The following is a 22,309-nucleotide window of genomic DNA, read 5'->3' as shown; positions in this document are numbered from 1 at the left end:
AAAAACATTTTATCAGGCTGAACAGGAGCCACGTTTACCAGAAAAATCTGGAAAAAAAAAAGTCTTAATCCAAGATATGAAAATGCAAAAATATCAGAATTGCTTGAGTACTTAATTTATGACACTTTGCTGTAGTTTTATGGTTTTCTTCTGTATCTCAAACCTTCCACCCCAAAGTGTTTTCCAAGATAAGATAAATGATAAAATATTTGTGAGTAAAATTTTGCCAATCAGTTAAGAAAATTATACTGTTTAACTTTCTTGTATTAAAATATCATTTTTATTTCAAAGAACTTGACAAGCATATAATTCTTTCTCTTTTGACAAATTGTCTTACTTCAGGCAATTCAGATGTCCTTTTTAATTCTTTTGTTAATTTTTTTTTTTAACCTTTTCAGGTGAATGTGGCTCATTTTGAGTCCAAAAAGATGTTTGTACAAGAAATCAAACACCAACACATGCCTGGATTCCAGATTTTGTATGTATTTTTTGTGTGTATTTGTATATGCAGTTTTTAAATATTATGGTGAATGTAACACAGTATTGATCAAACTGTGAGTCAAGAGTTACTTTATTACACAAAAACATAAAACTTTATTTGAAAATTCTAAGTGCTGATCATCAGAAAAAAACAAAACAAACATAGACTTGTGTGAACAGTGCTGTAAGTGATTATTTCTTGTCAAATGGATGGATACCTACAAAGGCATCACCCTGTCTGAAGATGTCTTACCTAGCTGGGGTTTTAGTTTATAGTTGATCTTTATTTCATTCATGTTATTCTATAAAAATATGAATACATACAATATGAATACAAGAGAAATCTGTAATGAATGAAAAGGAGCAGAAAGATGAAATATCTTATTGTATCTGCCCCATCTCTCACAAAACTTTAACTAAACAAACAAAAAGAGTTAAACTTTTTGGCTAGTATGCCGTATTAACCTTAGAGTAAAACAATTCACAAACATAAAACTCAGTTTCACCCAAACAAAAGAAAGCACGAAAAACAACAAGACACAAAAAACCCCACTACCAGACAGGGATTAGACTGTGATTCCCTATGCCTGTCTAATGTGTTGGTTATGATACATTTGTAAAAAGATACCAAGGGTTTTGGCTTCTTTGAAATGCCTATTCAAGTTGTTCCATAAGGATATACGTTATACTGTAATGTGTCTTTCCTTTAGTGAGGTTCTAACTCTTGGATTTAAAAAAAAATATTTCAAATCATTTTAAATTGTAATTACTCTCTTCCCTTTGATAAAATGACACAATGTTGGGTGGGAGGTGATTTTTGTGAGCTTTGTCCAGAGTTCGCAGCATTTGATAATCTATTAAGTCACAAAGTTTCAACAACTGTAATTTTACAGGAAGTGCATTTGAGGGAAGTCTGTGTGGAGTTCTGATTATAATTCTTGTTGCCTTTTTTAGTAAAATGGAGATTTGTTTGATGGTTGTTTTACATGCACTTCCCCATACTTCGACACAGCTGGTTTGGTTAGTCACAGTCAATGCCTCGAATAAAATGTATAAAGCTCTGTTGTTTAGAAAAGTGTTTACTTTGTGTAGCATTGCCATGGTTTTTGCTATCTTTGTTTTTATTCCATTCATATGTGATTTCCAGTTTAAATTTTCATTTATAATAACACCTAGAAACTTCATTTAATTTACTCTGTTAATTTCAAAACTGTCAATGTTTAATGTACCATTCATTTGTTTGCCTTTGTTTCTTAGAATCATGAAGTTTGTTTTATCAATGTTTAGGGATAATATATTCAAATCAAACCAGCATCTAAATTTCGATAGTTCCACTTCAACAGTTTTCAGTACTCTTTCTAAATTATCCCTGTGATATAGCTGTGTTATCAGCAAATAAAATACAATTTGCCTTTTTCTGAGAAATTTATTATGTCATTCATATATAAAATGAACAACTTTGATCCCAAAACCGACCCCTGAGGCACGCCACAAGTTATAGTGCAAATGTGTGATTTGACTTTGTTTATTGGACAAATGATTTCTGTTCTAAGTAGTTAGTTACCCATTTGTGTGCCACCCCTCTGATCCCGTATTTGTATAGTTTTTTTCATCATCAATACCAACACTGCCAGGAAAACCTGATACCACGTCATATTGAATTAACTTTCGGATAGGAGCCTGGCACATTTCTCCTCTGTCTGTTTACACTGTGGCAAACATTTTCAGTCTCAGGTTTGTCTCCGTGTTCGGGGAAAGATCACAGTTACAGATCACAGATGTGAGAGCAGCCTGAGGAGCTGGACCTCTTTTCCAGGTCACACTGAAGTCCACATCTGTCCACAGAGTAAACACGACGCTGCCAGACATCACAGATAATATAACAACACAGTCACACCAGAGATCAGTAGCTCATCTGCAAATGTGCCAAATGAGGCAATTTATTAGACACAGAGCATTCAAAATGCTAAAATAATTCCTGACAACAGTATAAGAGGAGGAGGCAGAGCGTTCAAGCCGAGATCAAAGCAGCCGAGCAACAATGCAGCATATAGCTTTATCACTGCCTGTGATCCTCGGCTCCTCAGCTGAAGCACCTGTGTGTACATTTCCCAGAAAAACAGCCTCCGGTGGTGATCATTAGCTCTCCTCTGGAGGAGCGGGCAGGATCGTTAGCCAGCTTCAAGGAAACATCACGCTGTTAGCTCTCTGCATCCGGGGTCACAGTGCTGTTTGCTTTTGTTCTTCTCTCAGTCTAATCTGTTCTCCTCCACACATTTATCTACTTCCAGCTGTCAGTTTTTCCCCTTTGGTTGTCTTATAACTTGTTTAGATGTAAAACTAGAGAAGAAAAAAATACACAGCACTATTACTGTAGTGTTCAGGCGGGGCACACGATTAAAAACAATACCAACGTTTTTTAGCTGCCTTCTTTATCCGCACTGCCGCATTTCAGGCCCAATCAGCTCTGCCCTGAGGAATTGTGTGTGGAGCATGAGGTGCTGGTTCTAAATAACAATTAACATAATTATATAAAGGAGGGAAAGCTTGCAGCTCTGCTCTTGAGCTTTGATCCTCTGCAGTTCACCTTACTCAGCATTAAATGAAAGCCTTTCACATGATATTTCCTCCCTGTCAGGCAGAGGGTGTAATCCGGACAAAGTGGCAACCTGAAGCCAATGCAAGGTGCCAAAAAACTAACAAACACTTAAAATAAACAGTTGTCACAGATAACGCATAAATCCACATCATTAGTGGCTTGGCTGGTCTGACTGACACGTGGCGTGTTTCATCTCCCAATGATGCCTACCTGTGCTCCCCTTATGAACCAGTTTCTGGATTGACCAAAAGGTAGTTGGCTTTTCCGAGGTGGCAGCCACCATGATTAGACTGCAAAACCTCTCTTTGGAAGCTATCAGGTGTTTCACAGTCTTGGTTATGTAAGTCCAGCTCAGGTGGACTCGTTTGTCCTTTTTTCCCCCTAACATCTATTATTAACTTTCTTATAAATTTACTATTTAATTTTCACACTGGAGAGAAACCATTTAAGTGTGACAGATGTGACAAGTGCTTCTATTACTCTCAAGGTAAGGTGAGCATTAGTATTTCAGAATGCAACACATTATTCATGCTGCTTTTCAAATAAGATTTACATTTTGTTTTGGTATACTCTTTAAGTCACCTCTTTGTTGTCTACCGTAGACAGACAACTGCAAACATGACTCGCATCACCACCTATCAAGACAGGAGAGAAATCCTTGTAAGGTGTAGTTAGGATGTGATATCACCATCAAGTTTCACTGTGTCACCTGCTCCCCCTTTACTCAACTCCTTCCTACCTCCCACCCATCTATCCATCCACCCATACATCCACCCATCCATCCATCCTCAGCCAAAATAACATTTCACCATGCCTCTAGAGCAGGGTTTTCAAAGTGTATGACAGTGAGCCTCTCTTCAGGAAACATGAAGTCATTGGGGCCTCCCCTATTTTAATCAAACAAATACTTTGTCTAATAAATGAATAATAAACTCTGGTTTTAAACCACAAATCATATGGATGTTTGTTTTAAACATTTTGTCCTAATACAGTCTCCCAAGTTTTAGATGAAATGGGTAAGAATTAGATTAATTTAGGTCAATGCCTATTTATTCATTTACATGAACTTCACATCAAAATAAAACTAGGTGACAGCTCTTGAGCCAAGAGAGGAAGCATGGCCACCATGGCAATGAAGAATCAAAGATCAATCAGAATGCAATAATTAAAAATCATTTGATTACAGATCAATCATACACAGCATCTACAAAACTCTTGTTTAAGGAGACCATTTAGAGCAGCCTTTCAAACGCAAAAAGATTACACTTTCACAGTAAACATGGTACACACTGTGGCCTTGGAGAATCCGGTCTAAGAAAAACCCAACTTTAAAAAACGTTGTTACCACTGTTCAAAATACGTGGGGTCTAGCTGATATATGAGACTCGCAAAAAGGCTCAACGATAACATTTCCAGAGATCTCTTAAGAAGTATATATCTTCATATATCGTTAAGCTGAGTTCATATGTTCTCATACATGTGTGTTTGTGGGCACATGTCCCTGAAGGATCCATGAAGGGTCCTGTTTGGTTGCAGAGCAGAGCAGTTGTTGTGTTGTCCTGTAGCTGTTTGCATGGTTACGTGTTGACAACTCTCCTCCACTCTCTACATGGTGCATGGCAAAGCTCCAGTCCGATGCACACACAGACTCAGGAACACGTGTGCGTGCACTCACAGAGACGAGCACTCTGTATAGCGGACAGCATCAGGGAAAATAATGATAAAATCACTGGGCGCTTGTTTCCATACTTTTTGCACTCTGTTCAGACATTTTTATTATTAATAATATCGTTATTACTTTTTTGTACTTTGTTTTTTGTTCCTCTTCTCGCACCTCCCCTGGAACTCTTTGGTGCCCCCTAGAGGAGGTGCGTCACACACTTGAAAAAACACTGCTCTAGTTTATTTTTCTCCCCACATTTTCCATATAAGTCCACTTTTTTTCCAAGCTGCTCTTTTTTTGTGATAATGATTTTTAGTCACTTTAACATGGTGGCTTTTGAAAAGGCTGATAAACCAGAATGTTTGATAACCTTAAATAGGGCGTATTTTTTATTTAGTTTTTTAATTTATTATTGTAATCTTTTTTTAATCTGTATACTGTCCCTCTGGTACCCCTGTGGTATCTTGATGTAATTCACAGCCTAATTTTCTCATTCTGGTGTTTTAGAAAACCCTTGTTTCAGTTTCTGTTTGAAACACTTTGCTTTAGCTTCTGTCTCTTTAAGGCTTCTCACGCCACAACCCCCCTTCTCTCTGATTGGCCAGTCCTTTGGAGGCCTGTCCTTTTGTGATAATTTCACAATTTCAGCAAATCTCATAAAATCTCATACTGCGTTTAGAACAGACCATTTTGAGCTGTGTACAGACTGAAATGTTGACTGTAAATCAGCGCTGTGAGGCCTAATTTCTTGGGTCAGTAATCCCCAATAACTTCCCAAAACATTTCCTGGAAAGAATCCTGTGCTCTGTAAATAATTATTAACAAGGTGCACAGACTGTGGAGCTCGGTGAATTGTAATGAGCTTATCAGCCAGCCAAGTAATACACAACAAATACTTTTTGTTTTCTTACAGTTTGTTCAGTGAAACTAAATGGAGCAGAAAATACAGCCACCCACGTCACTGCAGACGTTTAAAACCTCCTTTTTAAATTTACATTTAGCCCACAGGCTCAATTTATGGTATTTTAACAATCAGATGATTTCAGCTCTGTACTTATTTGTGATGTAGAAGGATGATAGACTATGATCTGCCTGGTAATAATTGATGGCTGACTGACATTTTTTATTTTCTCTGAAGAAAACCTTTTTACTCATTTTATTCACAACATGAGGTGAATCCATAACAACGATGTTGTCTCTATCTCCATCTTTGCTTCAGATATTTGCTTTTCTCCTTTCAAAAGTAGAATGAGAGGATTTTTCATCTCGGTTGCATTTATCAGAAAAGAAAAGTGGTTTTGTTGTTTAATAGACGCTTGAGGATCACAACACAAACAGTGGCAATTTAAGACTCAAGGACAGAATGAGATTTTTCTCTTTAGATTCGATCTTTTTTTCTTGATATTACTTTCAAACGGCGAATATAAAGGCAGAGGTAATGTTTTTAAATAGATATGTGATGGAAAGTAATATGAATTTAAAAAAAGTTTTCTTCAATTTTATTCATAAATTTACAAAATAAAGGTTTTAAAACCACCAGTGTGGGAGAAATAAGGATTTTTGTGAGCAGCTAAACATGCCAAACTACTACGGAGGTACCAGAGAGACAGAATCACAAAACTTTCTTCAAACTTGGTAATAAACCAGGTTCCAGTTTGAACTCATTCAAACACTGGCTGCAATCAGACAGCCTCTGAACAAAACAACCATCAGTAATCAGAGACAGGTCACTATGCTCTGCTTGAATAGAAGGTAAAATAAGTTCATACTGGATGGAGATGCTGCTCTGTCCTTGTAGCTCTGCTGCTTAGCTGTCACACAGAGGCTGTGAAAAGACTGGGCTCTAACCAGAGTATCAGATCCAGTGAGCACATGATAATAAGCAAGATCCACCTGAGGAAATCTATTCTCATTACTTCATACGGCACAGTGGACGTCTCACATGCATTATTCATGCCGTCTGCAATATCTTATTGACCTCTTTCAAGGACGCTTGGACAGGTATTCATCTCGACAAAATTGGCCAATCACTGCTTCCAGATTGGACATATATGCAAAAAGCAGAGGTGGTGTGTACACTGTTGAATAATGTGACGCTTTGCTGTGAGAGTGAAATGTACGCTCGCAGAGGCTTAATGACGCCTGTGTGACTAAACCTGATAGCCCGAGAGCTGCTTTGACCTCTGACCTCCTCACATTTGAATGCCTCAGTGTCGGGCTGTATTGCTCTCATCTTGTATTTTAATTTGAAAGGATCCATGTGTTTTAAACAAAGTCATACATCTGCGCTGACACTCATCTACTGCAGGGTGTTGTGCTCGAGCAGTCACTTGATTACAAAGCAGATTTTTATCATGGATGTTGTTAATTGCATTATTATTGATTCTGTGAACAATGTTGCTAATTAAGATGTGTCAGTAATGTTGGATTTCATGCAGCTGCAGCTTGTTATTGCCTCTGCTCTGCTGCTGCTGCTGCCGCTAATGGAGAAAGTGAAAAGTGTGCACAGCTTGTTGGAAGCAGCAGGCTGAGGTTCATGTTGTTCAAAAAGACTGGGATTGAAGGTTTTCCTGTGGAGTTGAACTTCCTGGGGTTATAGCAGCTACTGATGTTATTTTGGGGGATTTACTACTATAAATAGAGCTTTATTTGAATCACAAAGCTGCAGACATCACACATGTAATGGTTTCATTCAGATATTCAGATCTTATTCTCAGCAATTCAGCAACTTTGTTTCACTGGCCAAAGGTTTGCTGACTTTCAACTTCTCTTTTCCTTAATATGTGGATGAAACTCAGAGTTATGCTTTGGCAACTTCAACCTTTTCTACCTTTGTAAACCAGAAAAATAAAAAGTATTAAAACTGACTGTATTATTAATTTATGGGATTATAAATGTGCGGCAAGTAAATCCCCAACACTAAGGGGAATTACAGTTTAACTGTAAACCTCAGCTGTGAATGACTGAGGAATTAAACTTGCAAAAATTGCGAGCTGCAACCAGAGTTGCTCTGCCTAGCAAAAAATGTAGCACCGTGTTTGATACTTTTCTGATCACTGATCAAGCTGCCATAAATTAGCCTTTAAAGAAGGGGTATTCTGCTTTACCATATTTTAAACATGAGTATAAAGTAACATTCCTTGTTCTTCATTTAAAACGTGTGCAGGTTTTCAAATCTCTACACATTCACTATGGTGGAAAAGTCAAATACCTGGGGCACATTATCAGAAGTGATATGTGTGATGATGATGATGATGATGATGTTTAGCATCAGTGCTGTAAATTGTATGCACAAGCTAATACATTACCATATACATTTCAGATGTGTCCAGAAAAACGATAAAATTGAGCTTTTTAGACCCTATTGTACTCCACTGTACACTGCTCATTTATAGTCCAACTATAGTAAAGCTAAAATTAAACAGCTACAGGTAGCTAATAATGATGCTTTGAGAATATTCCTTGAATTACTTTTTGGTGGTCGAGTGCAAGTCACATGTTTGTTTATAACCCACATTTTATGCAGTTCTTAGAAACTACATGCACAAATTCATAGGTTGTTTGGTTGATTCAAACAATGAAATAATGTCACTCACTCAGCTCACAACCAGCAACTTGTAACCAGCAATACAAGGTTCACATCCTGCTACTGGAAACATTGGTACAAATGTCTCTTTGTGTTTTAAATTGCTGTCAACATATGAACTGTGTTTTTCCTTTTGAATTTATTTTTATTGATTATCTGCTGTTCTGCTACTAATACATTTATATGGACCCAAGGGTCTGCAATAAAGTATAAAGTAAATATGTTGTAGAAATCCCTGAACCAGTCCGTAAACAGATCAATAATTCACAATATTCGTGAAATTACGAGGTCATTGCATAAAGATGTGGCGTCAAAAACCAAGGTATGCCTGTTGCTCTGCCCACAACAGGCCTCCAGAGGGCTGGCCAATCAGAGGGAAGAGGGTTTGTTGAGCAGGGAGCCTTAAAGAGACAACCACATTTCTTGAGCGTTTCAGACAGAGGCTGAAATATAGGTTTTTTAAAACACCAGCGTACGGAAAAAAAAAAAAAAAAAAAAAAAAAAAGACCTGTAAGTCATGTTAAGCTAAGGGGGGCATCAAAGGTATAACAAGTTTAAAGCTGTAAAAAAGCAGAATACCCCCTCTTTAAGGGAAAGAACTGACAGGGAGGAATTTTGAGTGGGGTTGGGTAATTTATTAGCTATTTGTAAAACCATGCTCAGTGTTGAACACCACTTTATCTTTTTATTTAGATGACTGATTAAGACTGAGGTGCTGCCATAGTTCTCATGTTAGCAGCCAGCTTTGACCATATTTGTGTCTCCACACAGCTGAACATCAGGCTGCCATTAAACCATGGCAAGAGGAAGGAAGAAACCTTCCTAGCCAAAGTGCTAACCCACTTTTTGAAACTTTAAAAATAAAGCATTAGAAATGTGGGCTGTCACAGTTGCATTGTAGAGTTAGAGAGGATTATATAAGGCGTCCTTGTTTACATTCATATGACTGTGCAGACACATGCCAAACACGCTGCTTGTCAGAGGGTGATTTTTTTTTCTTTCTCCAGGAAACTGGATCTTAATTCTTCTTGTAAATCTCTGCAGAACTTGACTTGCTGCCATGCCAAATATTATCTGTGTTGCTGTAGCTGGAGAGGCTCATTGCCTCCAACTGCATACTGCTGTGTCACAGTAACTGTTGTATTTACGTTGCTTAGGATAGGTCCTGAATGCAGCTTATTATACAAGTGTCACTGCTGCCATTGTTTGTGTGTTTTAGAGATAACGGTTCTGAAAGTCTTTTGTGTGAAGAGTAAAGGACCACACATAAATAAACGGATATGAACTATAGCACACTCTGATCTTGTTTTCACCTCATGATTTAATACTGAGGCCTGCGAAGCACACAGTGGATCGGACACGGGAGACACTTAAGCACTCCTGTCCTTTTATTCTGATCCTCTGCCTCTGCATGAACAACCTCTCCATTCAGAGGAGCTTGCAATGAGGCTGGAGAGCAGTAAAAGCTTTTAGAGACAGACTAAGAAATATGGCCCCACATGTGTTTGGAACATAAACATACAGATAATTGCGTTCTGTACATCCCCAGTGATTTGACTGCTGTTGTTGTCTCTGTTGATTAAGTTGCTCTTTAACTGTGTTTTCCAGGCGTCTGGATGGCGTAGTGTTCGACTGCGGCTGTGATATCCGCTGGATCCAGCTGTGGCAGCAGAGAGGAGAGGCCGGGCTGCACACACAGCAGCTGTACTGCAGGAATGGAGCCTCCAAGATTCGCCTGCACAACATGTACATCAACAACTGTGGTAAGAGCAGAGGAGGAGGAGGAGGAGGAGGAGGAGGAGGGAGTGGTGGGAGAGGAGGATGTGATCTACATTTAAAAACAGAAAGAAAAGGAACAAGGAATTAAAGAGGCACAGGAGGGAGGGAGGAGTGAAGGAAAGGTGTCAAAGTGGAGGGTGAGAAGAAAATTGGCTGACAGAAGGAGACAGGAAAACCAGGCGAAGGAGAGAAAGGGTTAAAGGTGACGAAGAGGAGCAGGGAGACGGGTGGAGGCAGCAGGGGAGGAGGTGTGACAGAGTTCAGAGGGTGAATCTGATGTGAGGAGCTGTATGTTGATTCTGACAGAGGCTGTAGACTGCAGTCTACTATCTCCGGTGGTGACTCATCCCTGACATCTACAGTGTGTGTGTGTGTGTGTGTGGTTGTGTGTATTTCTGTATGAGTGTGTGTGCAACTCATTGTCTCGTTTGTACTAATTTTGTTACATTAATGAAAAGTGATTAATTGATTTAGTGTGAAAATGTGTAGACACAGACGGTGGCAGGTGTGTCTTAACATGAACTTGCATGTGTGTGTGTGTGTGTGTGTGTGTGTGTGTGTGTGTGTGTGTGTGTGTGTGTGTGTGTGTGTGTGTGTGTGTGTGTGTGTGTGTGTGTGTGTTTCCAGACTTACCAGAGATCAGTGTGAGCCACAGCAGTGTGTTGGCAATGGAGGGCGACAATGTGACGGTGAGCTGCAACGGATCTGGAGCACCGCTGCCTGAAGTGGATTGGACAGTTGGCGGCCTGCACTCCATCAACACACACCTGGTCAGACCTGTTCACACACACACACAGACATGCACACACACATCTGCAGAGACTGCATGGTTACTTGTTTATTTGTATGTCATGCTCCACAATTATTCCAATTTTCTCACAGCTGCATGCTCTGAGGTGAGAAATCAAGCCAGTGTGGAAACACAGGAAACTGCAGTTCCCTGAGTGACCACTGGAGGCTGGCTGGTAAACAGTATCAAACATTTAAGAGGTCTAAATTTACAGCAGAAACAATTAAGTTTACAGTCTGGAACAAATCATTTAAAACTTCTTTTAGCTCCATCATTCAAAACAATTGATCAGGAGTGAATTCTTCCAAAACTTATCTATTCAAACTGATTTAATTTACCCCAGAGTAACAGATGAATGAGGACCCAGGTCCTTTTACTGCCAGGTAGATGCTTCTGGCTGTCTGCCCTTTGTCAAGTCAGCTAATGCAGTCACTGAGCTTAATATCCTGCGTTTTCACCCTTTTTATTATGGGCCACTTGGGTAAAGAGTTGTGCCCAAGTGGAGCTTTTCTTTTGGAGGAGCCCATTTAAAAAACGTCTTTTTCTTCTTTGAATCTGTCACACTCATGATTTTAAAGCTTTAAATCCCAAACAGGGGAGAAACTTGGGCTTGTTATTATTTAGAGGTAGTTATGCTATGATTTTATTCCTCCAGCCCACTCAAGATTAAATTAAGCTGTGTGTGGCCCTCAAACCAAAATGAGTTTGACTCCCCTGCTGTAATTTGTTCCAGGTAAAAGGTGCAAAACACGTCTAAGTTGAGACAGACCAATTGCCAATTCATTTTTTTTTTTTTATTACAATAGACCTCATGAAAACAGATACCTTTGAATGGAATCATTTTACATTGCTGTAGTTTAGTAATGTCATACACTTTCATTTTGTTGTGATGGTTGAAACAAGTGAAGTGAACACTCTTGTTGGCAAAAGGCACTGGCAGACACATTTTGCGATTTGTCTTTTCATCTTAAATCAAGCACAATCTGCATCCTTTCAAACTTAGCTTCTACTGTGACACTATAGCCCCGTCTCCATCAAGCAGTCTGGTTTAGATCAGTACGGTTTGGTACAGGTTGGCTCGGTTAAGCCTGGTCCTGTTTGTGTTTCCACAGCCAACCATGCCCCCTTCGTGGTAGGCGGCTTGTAATCTGGATGCCAATAGCCAAATCAGTTAAATAATAGCATGATGTCACTAATAAATCAAACGAAGAAGACAAATGGCACACAGCAAACAAAGGGCAGTGGTGTGCGGTCAGGGGAGGCAGGGGAGGCAGTGCCTATGCTAACAAGAAATATATATATATAATATATATATATATTTTTTCAGTTGTTCGTATACAATTTGTCATAATTAAAAAATAAAAAAAAGAAATTGCTGATTTGTCAATAAGAGGGAGGCTAACAGAGGGGACGGACAGCGTTTCGCGCTGGCTTCATGCTTGTAATGTGCGTCGGAGGCAGAGACTCCGAGAGAGAGAGACCGTTTACTTGAAATCACAACGTTTTGCAGGTTTGCGCATGCGTACTAAGGTCTTACGCTGATTAACGTGGGCATTGATGAGGCACAGCGCTTCTCTGCCTCTGCAGGTTGTAATACTGCACCCTCTTTGAGGTCTTGCAATAGTTTGTTAGTGCAGACATTTATCAGTGTATACCGGAGGACCCTGGCCTATGTTCTTGTGTTGTTGAGAAACGGGTTATTTTTGTTCGTATTTTGCTCTTGCTCCTGTGATGTAAATCCTGTAGAAATGCAGATCAAATCAAATCAAATCAAATTTTATTTATAACGCACTTTTCATACATTAAAAATGTAGCACAAAGCTTAGATGAACGTATGTTTCAGGTTTTATTTGGCATTTCAACATATTAACTCTGGGACTTCAGTCTGTCTCCAAACCGTAGATGGGAAAGCTGATTAACATTTATTTACTTTGCTCGTTGCTGGTAACCAGTGTCTAGGAGTCCGAGCCAAAGTGAGGGAAAAGACTAAAGAGGAGGAAAAAAAGGTGCATCTTGTGCACGACCGCATATGTATTGAGAAAACAAAGACCAAAATAATGTACTCCCGCCCCACACACACCGGCGTGCACTCAGACAGTCTCTCCTTCTGCTATGTCACACGCGCGCACACACACTCACACACACACAGCACAGATTGTCACCGCTTTAAAGGGGCAGGGCTGGCCAGTAACAGTTTGTATTAGCAAATATGAGCAGTGCACCGTATATATAACACACACATATAGAAATTTCAACTTTAGCTGGCTGCCTACCTTCCTCGTCATGGACCTCACTGCACGTTACTGACAAAGAGCAGCTATATGAGACATCCAGCAATTTGTCTTCTTAATGGTTTCCATGTGGCTCTTTGTAACAAAGCACAAACAAGTTTTGTTTTAGAGAAGACTGTGTGCCATGAGGAGAAATACAGCCTCTGTAGCTGGGTAAGTGACGATTCTTTCAACCAATCAGTGGTCTGCAGTGTTGTAGCTCCACCGTCCGGGATCAGATCGGTTTGATCTGGTCCCCCTACGGAAGGGTCCCCAAAAGTGGGATGGTTTATCACGGTTACTTGGGGATTTGTCCTGAGATAAGTCGGTGGAAATGCAATTCAGTGCGTGCTGAGACGAACCAAACTGAACTGCTTGGTGCAAACGGGGCCTATGAGGGCCAGCCTGAACCCAGTGGGTTAGCTAACTTGCTAATCTGACTCACTGAGACAGGCCCGAGGGACATCACAACAGCAACAAAAAAATACAGCAGAGATAAACAGCAGGAAGAGGGGAACAGCAGTTTGTGAAATTACTGTGCAGATGCATTTGTCATCCATGTCCTCAGTGACTTTTCCACTGAAAGCTACCTCTGCCTCAGGCTGAATGTTTGAGGGAGGATACTGGAGCTCATCAGGATGAGTAAAAGGTTGAGGAACCTGGCTATGTAAGGGAGAGCAGTGAATCAGGATCGTTAGTTTTGTTAACAAAAGGTGAAAAGTGGTGATGTCCAATAAGTGCAAAAAGTCAGGACATCACTCTTAATGTTCTTGCTTTAAATCTCGCCCTAAAGTAGTGATACTGAACAGCTTGCAACAGTGATTTCCAGCATGTACTCCTACACTCAGTTGTGTTCTTTCTACTGTTTCATTTATTTGAATCAATAATGAACTAACAGTGATTTAAATCCTTGTAAAATACTTTTATATGCTTTAGATCCTCCATGTTTCTGTTTCTGAGTCTCTTTTTTCCTCATTTCAATAGTCCAACGTGTACTGGCCAAACATCCACTCCATCAACCTGACTCTGTTCAACATCAGCCGGGATGACAACAACTTCCAGCTGACCTGCATCGCGGAGAACGTGGTGGGGATGACAAACTCCTCCATCCAGCTGAACGTGCAATGTAAGTGAGATTTCCATAATCCCTTCACCCAAAGACACTGGTTTTATACCGCTGATGTGCGAGTAATGCATTTAAAGGGGTCCTATCATGCTGGTGCATGCTTATGATGTTACTAACTTGGATAGAAGTTTGAAACAGAACATACACAAAAGTTGGTGGAATCACCAGTCATGATTTCTGAGTTCAGTGAACAACTTGTTTTGAGAACTTTGTGAGACTTGGTCTCAGCCTGATGTCAGACTCTGCTGACAACTCAACTTTTCCCTTGCCTGGAAAGTCAATTTCACTGCTCTGCTTTCCCCCCGCTCTATACTGTGTTGAGTCCATATGTCATGGAGAGTTGCTTGCAAGTCTTCCCTTAGTTATAAGAGAAAGGAAAATTGCATTTTTTTTTCTCTTCACAAAAATGAAGTTAACAGAATACAAAAGAAAGTTTTTTGTGTTTTCTGCACAACATGAGACAACTTTGCAATCTTAAAGGGCATACTGCAGGTTAAAGACAACTGTGAAGAAACGGATAGGAAAAAAATGTTAAAATAATATCCTAAAATGAATTCTTAAATTAGTAAACCACAGAGTCTTCTGGAGATATTTTAGTAGGGGTTTTTGTACCTCAGCGTTAAAACACAGAATTTGAACGTGACGTCACAATCTGGAGTCCCACTGCTTCTGCTTCGGTTTAACATTAAAAAACATGGATCAGACTGTCACTCCTGTCAATAAAGAGGAAGAAAATCTAAAAATTATACATACAATGGTCCTCAGGGTTATAATTATGAGCCTGTTAGGAAAGATGGCAGACTCGGACGCATGTTGAATCCAGATAGAGTGGTGCTGCGTTCAAGGCAAACTGGAAATACCGGTTGCATCCTGTATTAACTAAAAACGGGATGCAACGTTTAAGTTTGAAATACGGAACGATTCCGTATTTTACGGGATGGGTGGCAGCCCTAGACAGGGCAGCAGCCACGTCAGTCTCACCCGGACCTAGCTCTGGTACCCCATCCTCAACTTAATCCATAGACTGTATAAAATAGACTCCATCATATCACTAGTCACAACATCTTCCTGTTGAAAAATGGGCACCACAGACAACTGCATTTTTTATGACTGATGCAGCAACAAAGTCCCGTCTTGTCACCTGCACAGAACAAATCCGAGCACAAAAGCTAACTCACCGAGTCCGAAAAAGTGGACTTGACAAAGCTAGTATTTCTGCATCCATCCATCCAAACGCTTCTAAATCATCTTATTGAATGGTCAAATTAAATAATACTTTGGAAGAAACTTAATAAACACGACCCCAAAATGCCCAATCTCAGGAATAACAACCTGTTATTCACATTGGCTCAAAGCGAAGTAAGGGAATGCAAGTTGCTACCGTTACGTCAAATGAGGCGATGCTAAAAAAAAAACAAAAACAAAAATGTTTTCAACAGCTATACCAAAAACAGCCACTTTTTCCTCTAAATTTGTGCTTTTTTTTCATTGAATAACATATAAAATCATTGCTTTACTTATTCTACTGCCATTATAAGACAATGTTTACTGGTAATTTACAAAAAAAAAAAAAAAAAAAACCTGCAAAATGCCCTTTAACATGGATAAGCTCTTTCTAACTTTATGTATCACTGGAAATGCAGCACTCTATTAATGTTCTGGACTGACTTAATGAGAGGGGAAAATAAGCATAGGTATGGGTCTCCTATGACCCAAGAGTGAACAGAGTAACTTGAACAGAGAAGTCAAAGTCACGCTGAAAGTTCTCCTCATGGATTACCTGTGTTTGCCTGATGCACCTTGGGGCTTAAATTTACACATTAATTAGAAAACATGAGTCGCCTATAGTTCATGTCAATGCTGCCCATGTGCTTTGTTACAGTGGGTTGACATATGATGTCAGCTCATTCCGAATAATCTGTTTACTTGATCTTATGTTTGTGAAACAGTCTGTTTATCAAGGTCAATATTTGGAATCTTTTTTTGTTTTTGTTTTTGTTTTTGTTTTAAAATTAAAGTAAGGAGCTTTACCATACAAAGGACAGGCCAACTGCTACGTATTAAATGTCTGACCAATCAGCACTTTCTTTCAGTGCTAGTGAATGATACTTAGTGCTAAAGAAAATATTAATTGGTGTCATGGTTGTAGTTTATAAAAGTGGAATTATCAAAGTAGTATTGGATAAGTACCACTTTGGTAAATGTATATTGGTCTTGATTTAGGCACAAGGTGAAGGGCCCTTTAGTTTTATAGACTAAGAAATATGAATACTCATGCTAAATGAATTTGTTCAATAGTTGCAAAGAAGACATATCACTGCATTTTGTGTAATACGTCCAAACTGTAATGGTGTTGGAGGAAAAGTCATTTATTTCATTTGGATCACAGAGGTGAAATGACGAACCAACACTCTCTCCACCAGAGCCACGAGGCAACTGTGACAGGGCTAATGTGTCATGTTGTTTATTTAACATTAATGCAGGGTCAGTGGAGGTTAGAAAAATGTTGAATTTAGCATGAACATCTGCACTGACTCACAGCCTCCATCCTCCATGCAATCACAGGAACATTCATCAGCTGTTGTGTTTCCTCTGTATGAGATCTTATTGCTCGTGACTCATGACAGCGCCGACTTTCAGATTAAAATGATTTTTTTTTCTGTTGTCGAAGGCACCTGTCAATCTAGTCTGATTGGTTGCAATGACATCCTGTCGCTGACCTCTCAGTTAATGGCCAGTCAACTCATCAAGGGGTCTGAACTGCTCCGTCTGATCTGTCACACTTTAATACGGGCTGACACAACAGTTCATCCAAACACCAAGGGACGACACAGTTTGAAAATGGTGGTATTACCTCAGTGCGACAAAGTGACATTTATGCTGTTGACAGCTTCATTGTGCGGCTTCTGCCAGTCAATTATGTTGTGAGGCATACATCAATGTCGAACAGCTGCAGTAACTATTTGTTCAGAGCTGGTCCAGATAGCCAGCAGTCGGCTCTGCTTTACACACAGTGCTGACTGCTGGGTTTGACTGGACAAAGTGAAGAGTAAACACCAGCCAGAGGTAATAATGTGTGAAAATCTGTGCCAAACCTGTCACCATTATTTACATTCATACAGTCATTATTTGTTTTGGCATATATGGGCTTTGAACAGGGTCCTGTTTGTCCTGATTGTCTTCTCAATCTGTGGACTGAGATCATGTTCCACAGGAAATGCAAATAAGGAATATAACAGGTTTTCTCAAGAGTCCGAGCAGAGATGAAGTTACCAGATATTGGGCTGAAATATGCACCATCAGAAAATTATTACACCATCACCAACAACAGCAAAAGGTACATACACTTAGAACAGCAATCACAAGGAAGCTGAATGATGCACACTTTGATCTTAACACTTTTTGACTGAAGGTAAAACAAGAGAAAGAATGAGTTAAGTATTAGAAGAACTGTATGTTCAAGGACCTGTGAGGACTTCATAAGTGATCTTGAAATAGTCTCACTGTAATATATTTGCCTTTGCATAATCCAGGATGTGAAATAAGATGATCAGCACAAAGAAAATAGTTATTTGTATGAGTGGAGGAGTCGTATCTTCCCAGGGGAACATGAATCCATTTACAGCAGTGAGAAGCAAGATTTGTCCTTTCTTACGAAGAAAACAATCTCTTGGATTTATTTTATAGAAATGTTAGACACTGGAGCTGGATTGGCACAAAGGTAAAGGACAGAGGAGCAGAAGAAAGCTAAACAAGAGAGTGATAATGATCAGGTAAAGGCTAAAACACGGGTTAAACTGTTTGTGATAATGTTCATTCCAACCCACAGTCAGCAGTTATTCTGCAGTGGTCTGTTCAAACTTGAGAGTCTATCAATAAAATGAAGAGTGAGGTGACGTTAGCTCTGCTTGGTGAGGTTGGAGTTGGTATATAAGTATAGTGGCTGGTAAGTGTCAGACGGTTTGCAAAAGTATCAACATGAATGCAAACACCATAACACAAATTCAAAAGCTAAAACAGGAATGCAAAAGCCACAAAACAACAGAAGTACAGACACAATGGACTCAGAAAAGTTGTAAAATGATAAGTGATTGTTTTTTTTTTTTTAACTTTAGCTATGATAAATATAGCTATGATGCTAACGTTATGACACGACGGACTCCAAAAGATAAACATTTGGTGACTTGTTACCAGTAGACATACAAATATAAGTACCGTTAAGGATACCATCTACATTTGTCACAGCTAAAGGTAAAGAAAAAAAAAAAAAAAACCTTAATCATTTACTAGCTTTCGCAACGTTTTTGTGTCTCTTGAGATGACCCCTTTAACTTTTGTTGTAACTGTTGTGTTGGGGCATTTGCATTTGTGTTTTTTTGCTTTTGCAGATTAGTCTGACTGTCCACCTTAGATGAGCACTGGCAGGACATAACTGGGATTCACTAATGTTAAATGTCTCAAAGCAGCTGTAACACTGAATAGATAGTCTGACTAAACTACACTGAAAACAGAGTTTACAACGATTGATTGTTGTTATGCTAACTCGCGCTGCATAACTATAAATAGATATGTTACTATGCCGTTTGCCATCCAAGTTGTCTTGAATGAAGAACAGTAATGTTAAAAAAAAGATCTGCTCTCCATTTATTTGCTTCTAAAAAAACGCACACCTTGGTAAGAAGTCACAGCCTTGAAATTGAATGATGGTACTCAGGTGAAACTAAGGCCCCTTTTACATGACATTTCATCTGAAAACGCAAAAACACCAAAAAAATGCAGTGAAGAAAAAATCTGCATTTACACGGGAACACTGAGGGACTGAAAACTCTGTAGAGAGCATGCCAGGTCTATAGGTGGCGCTATAACTGTCTTGTCCAGAAACCACTTTTGGTAGACCTCCACTGAAGTAGAGTTGAGCTGATCATCTGGTGTATTAGCAATTACTAAGTGCAAAAATGGAGCAACAGATGCACAATTCATTGAAAGACAGTCAGCAGATACAGCAGATTGAGAAGCACAAGCCCAACACGGTAGTTCGCTACGATCGTAACAATGGTACCGTTGTCCTGTTGCATACATGAAGGGCGAAACTGAGTGTGACATCAGCGTTTCCACTGAAAACGCCGGCTTAGTGTTTACATGACAACGGTGGCGGCAGCGTATCAGAAAAAACCCACGATTTCAAAAGTTTGTGTTTAAGGTCGGCTGAAACGCAACAAAACTCTTGTGTTTCACCTTAAAACCATTGTCATGTAAATAGCCCCTAAGGATACATCCTAGATACCAGCCACAGGTGCCACTGCAATCAAACAGATAACCCTCACAGTGACTTTAAACAAAAGGGAGCAGTTTGGATAATGGAAACATGCAGCTGTTGTATTGTACAGTTGGGACTCAATGAATGGAAAGCACATGATTTATATACTTCATTCTTGTTTGTTCACCTTACATTTTAATCCATACACAGGAGTTTGCTTTGCATCAGGATTGTGACATAAACTGAGTGGAGAGATGGTAGAGACTGTTGTAGTCCGTTGACTGGCTCATGTTTTGACTCAACAAAGTGTAGCTGAGAGCAGAGTAGTGTTGGGCCAGAAATAAAACCTCTTTTCTTTTTCTTTTTTTTCTTTTTTTTTTTTTTTTAAGCATGTAGCTGGTACGATAAGAATGCTCACAGCCAAGAACGCTGTGTTTTTTTTCTGCCTCTCATAGCAGCTTTGACGGACTTATGTTGAGAACTGAAATACAGCTTGTTCTAATGACAATGATAGTCTAAGAGAATAATTCACAACAAGATTAAAAAAAAAATCCTTTATCAAGCAGAACAGGCAAATTATGCAGGTACATTTAGAATGCAATGGGGTGTTGCAGAGTCACAAACCAAGTGAAATTGATGTAGCCAATTAGCAAGAATAAACCCTGCAGCCGTCATGAAAGCTCAGCCACGATGTGAGGGGGAAAAGGACAAGAAAAAAAAAAAAAAAAAAAACATCCCCCCAGCAATGATAGAACAATGATTTGGTAACAATGCCCCTCTAATATCCAGACTGAGAATTACAGCATGTATGTCAGCTCTTACATAAGTTCACCCCGTGGATCAGCCCTGAGAAGATTTGGGACAGACTGTATTCACAGCTAATATTTATCAAAGGTGCCTGACATTTTTCTCTTTGAAGCGAGCTTGCTGTTGTGGAGTACCATCTATTGTGGCTGTTTGCAATGCATCACGCTGCAGGACAGGGAGAGATTTGTCACCAATTCAAACACTCCCTACTGGAGCAGAGCCGCTAAGGACTATGCAGGAATGACGGATTGACTTCGCAACATCTTGTCTTCAGGGCTTCCTCCACACGGACGCTATAGATGTACATCTCCAGGCATTTTCTCTTTCTGTTGACACTCTCTGCTGGTGCTGCAAATTAACTTATTAATTTTTCACCACATGCTCTGATGGTAATTACATTTCCTCCCCTGTGCAGCCTATTGTCTCTGGAAATGTCATAAAATAGCTCAAACTGCTTCTATGATTAGGGCGTAATCTGATTGACAGGGAAATTACCAGCCGTCAAGTAACATTCTCTGCATTCAAAGATGAGTTTCCCATTTTAGAGGAACTGTAATTAACCACAATGCAAATTCTGCACAGCCTTTGTCCTGCTGCTGTCTCAAACAATAGGGACTCTACAGCAACGTGGATTCACTGAACTTATCGTACGTTTTGCCTTTTAGCCCTATAGGCAGAACATGTAAGTCTGTTTAAAAGACCTGACACCTGGTTTTGTACTTCTTATCCCTGAAAAGCTCCACTGGTCAAGCAAGGAATAAAATTGACTTTTTTTTTTTTTTTTTTTCTTGAGCTGAGCTGAACAAGAGAGTAGCAGGAGTTTTGCCAGCAAGTTATGACCAAAGGAAATGGAAATATGATCAACCCCAGACTCATGCATGTAAACTGAAGCTGTTTAAGTGTTTGTTACTTTGACTTTTAATATGTATGGCCCATAGACTGTTAAAAAAAAAAAAAAAAAAAAAAAAAAAAAGGAAACTCTGCAATGTAATGTTACCCATCTGTTCCTAAAACAGTGAAATGAAGCCAATCTAGAGGACACAGCCACATTGGATAAGACCTAGGCTGTTAGTTTCCTCTCTAACAGCTTTAGGGCACCCGTCAGTCATGTGAGCTGAGCTGTGTCTCTGATTGGACAATCAAACAGTCCTAATATCTTCTGAACCACTGAGTTAGAAAAAAAAAAAAAAAAAAAAAACAGGCTATTAATGCTGTAAAAGTCAGTTCTTATGGCTTGGTGTGTACGTGACTTTCAGCCTTTCTGCACCAGCCTCAAGCAGATCCTTGGTAAACAGCAACTTTTAGCACTTCTGTGTAGGCTTTATTCTTCTAAACCTGATGTCCCTCCTTGGTATCCCATTGTTTTAAAAAAGTAAATAAAGTATTCAACATGTCCCATAAAAAGTTTAAAAAATATTATCTAGAGTTTAAGCACACCATTATCTTGCAGGATTAATATGCATTGTGAAAAACTTTAATCTTATCTTGAGAATTGTTGGCTTATTTTAAGTAAAATTGTCTAATTATACTCAATATGACCCACATTCAACTAGTCAGTCCAGAAAAAAAAGGTATTATTGTAAGTTATTTAAAGACAAAAATGAGGTGTGAATTGCTTGTAACATGTAAAAAATAAATAAATAAAAACAAAATCTGCCATTGAAAAAAAAGAGGAAAAAAAATGCTCAGAATTGGAAAACTGGAATAATGTCTTAATACAAGTAACTTGAAATAAGACATTTTCCTGGACTGGTGAGATGAATGTGGCTCATATAATTAGTGTAAAAAGACATTTTCTGCTCAAAATAACACAAAACACTTGATACGTTTTAATTTTTTCCAGTGTGATGCTTCTCTTAGGCTAACACACAACTACAATAATGTGAAATAAAGATATCCAGAGGACCAGCACTGACACTCTCCAGAAGGAGTGTGAGCCTCTGAAGGTCACT

General features: G+C 39.2%; 1 protein-coding gene across 4 annotated transcripts in view; it reads left to right on the top strand.

The window, feature by feature from the left end:
• ntrk3b (neurotrophic tyrosine kinase, receptor, type 3b) overlaps window positions 1-22,309 on the top strand; it is a 352,741-nt gene that overhangs the window by 185,288 nt on the left and 145,144 nt on the right. For all 4 annotated transcript variants that reach the window (XM_074666174.1, XM_074666172.1, XM_074666173.1 and 1 more), the window contains 3 exons: window positions 9,937-10,091; window positions 10,735-10,877; window positions 14,152-14,293. In XM_074666174.1, the coding sequence (XP_074522275.1) occupies window positions 9,937-10,091; window positions 10,735-10,877; window positions 14,152-14,293 (440 nt within the window). The remainder of the gene's footprint in view (window positions 1-9,936; window positions 10,092-10,734; window positions 10,878-14,151; window positions 14,294-22,309) is intronic.

The sequence above is a fragment of the Halichoeres trimaculatus genome, unplaced genomic scaffold, assembly GCF_033239565.1.
Source record: "Halichoeres trimaculatus isolate MK-OKI-2021-1 unplaced genomic scaffold, fHalTri1.1 fHalTri1_scaffold_3, whole genome shotgun sequence".
Taxonomy (NCBI): Eukaryota; Metazoa; Chordata; class Actinopteri; order Labriformes; family Labridae; genus Halichoeres; species Halichoeres trimaculatus.
The sequence above is the reverse complement of the archived record's forward strand: the minus strand, read 5'-3'. Positions and strand labels throughout refer to the sequence as shown.